Source organism: Macadamia integrifolia, chromosome 10 (genome assembly GCF_013358625.1).
Source record: "Macadamia integrifolia cultivar HAES 741 chromosome 10, SCU_Mint_v3, whole genome shotgun sequence".
NCBI classification, from domain to species: domain Eukaryota; kingdom Viridiplantae; phylum Streptophyta; class Magnoliopsida; order Proteales; family Proteaceae; genus Macadamia; species Macadamia integrifolia.
This window is the reverse complement of record NC_056566.1, coordinates 23,447,074-23,448,895: the sequence shown is the minus strand read 5'-3', so window position 1 is coordinate 23,448,895 and position 1,822 is coordinate 23,447,074. Positions and strand designations below refer to the sequence as shown.

Below are 1,822 nucleotides of genomic sequence, written 5' to 3'. Positions count from 1 at the left end.
CCCCCCCCCCCTTTCTTTCAAAAAATTAATGAAGTAATTTCATGATACTTTCTCTCATGGCGTCTGTCCTCTTGGCTATCGTTTGTATAGTTTTTCTTTCTCCACTATGACTGATAAAAAGATTTCCTTGTCCAGTGTAAGAAGAGTTTGAATTTTTTTTCGTATACTATTGAGTAGAAACACTTCACAGAAATTAGTATTTTCCCACCTCTTTCATGGGGATAAGTCTTGAGGAATATTATGTTTACTGGTGATTTCTCTCTTCATCTGATGAAGGATTGATTTCCCCTGTTCCTGCAGGATCCTAAATTATTGGCAGCTTTAGTGGAGAGCCGTAAGAGACAAGCCCCGTATGCTGGTGCGTTTCTTCTGAAAGATGAGCCAGGGACTGATCCCAGTCTTCTGTCTCGTTCAGAAATGGAGAAGAATATGTATGATCTTAAAGGGAAAGAGTTATTTAACCGTCTTCATGAAGTTGGCACTTTGGCCCAGGTATCTCATTCTTGCCCTTAATGATCTAGCATCAACTTTCTGGAATGACTTTAAATGCTACAGCATGTGAGTGGTTGTACGTTTGTATGCCTTTCCTTTGATACTTCTCTAACATTGCGTTTATTTTGAATTTAATGAACCAGATTACTAGCATCCAAGGGGATCAGGTCGTTCTTATTGGCCACAGGCGGCTACGCATCACTGAGATGGTAAGCTGGAATTTAGCAAGGCTTATATTCCCTGGAAATTTTGCTTGTCAGCCTACTCTTCTATGTCAATATATCTAAAATAATTATGGATAGTTTACATATTGTAATCAAAATTGAGCATCTTTATAAAAAAAAAAAAATATATATATATATATAATTATCTCGAATTAGTTGTTTCACCCTTTGGTGGATTGGTTTGTGAGCTGTTAATTTTTGTAATTGGGTAATGAAATGCCCCCCTAACACCTGTTCAATGCTTTTGGCCTCTTTGCTGTACTACTTTTTTTCTTTCCCTGATTGACGAATTTTATTATTCAAAAAAAAATTTCTTTCGGTTTCCCTTTTTCAAGAACTTCGTAATAGTAAGATTTAAGATGTCTCTTTTGTACAGGTCAGTGAGGATCCCCTTACGGTGAAAGTTGACCATCTCAAGGCATGCTCATTCCACTTGGGGAAATATTTTTCTATTTGATTTTCGTTTTTTGAATTAGTTCGAAGGTTTTCCTGCTTACCTTCTCACATATGTTACTCTCTATGTTGCAGGATAAACCATACAATAAGGATGATGATGTCATAAAGGCAACATCTTTTGAAGTTATTTCGACTTTAAGAGATGTGCTGAAGACAAGTTCCCTTTGGAGAGATCATATCCAAACATATACCCAGGTTTTTCGCTTTTTTAATTTCAGAAGAAATCTTGAAAATATTGCCTGTATTGGATAATTCCCGTGTTATTACTCCCAGACCCTGCAGTAGTGGGAGCCTCATGCACTGGGTTGCTCTATTACTCCAATGCGAAGGTTGAAAACTATTTCAAAACCTGTAAAGAGAACTGTCTAATCTGGCCTTTTCCGCTAAACTCGTCAACATGCACTATCCAATGATTCCAACAATATTTTATTTGGCCTGTCCAGGTTGGGTTGGCTACTGACCCAAACTATTTCAAAACTTGTAAGAGGACTCTCTAATCGAGCCTTTTTTGCCGAATTCTTCAACCTGCATTCCAACATATTTTTCCACCTTCTCTTAACTTGTAGTTGCAGAAAGTATTAAGCGGTCCACTCTTTATTCAATCAACCAAAATAATTATATATATATATATATATATATTTTTTTTTTTT

General features: G+C 36.5%; 1 protein-coding gene across 1 annotated transcript in view; it reads left to right on the top strand.

Annotated features, from left to right (window-relative positions):
- LOC122091658 (lon protease homolog 1, mitochondrial-like) overlaps positions 1 to 1,822 on the top strand; it is a 25,679-nt gene that overhangs the window by 1,970 nt on the left and 21,887 nt on the right. Inside the window, exons 3-6 of the mRNA XM_042661701.1 lie at positions 301 to 492; positions 636 to 701; positions 1,093 to 1,134; positions 1,245 to 1,367. Of these exons, the coding sequence (XP_042517635.1) occupies positions 301 to 492; positions 636 to 701; positions 1,093 to 1,134; positions 1,245 to 1,367 (423 nt within the window). The remainder of the gene's footprint in view (positions 1 to 300; positions 493 to 635; positions 702 to 1,092; positions 1,135 to 1,244; positions 1,368 to 1,822) is intronic.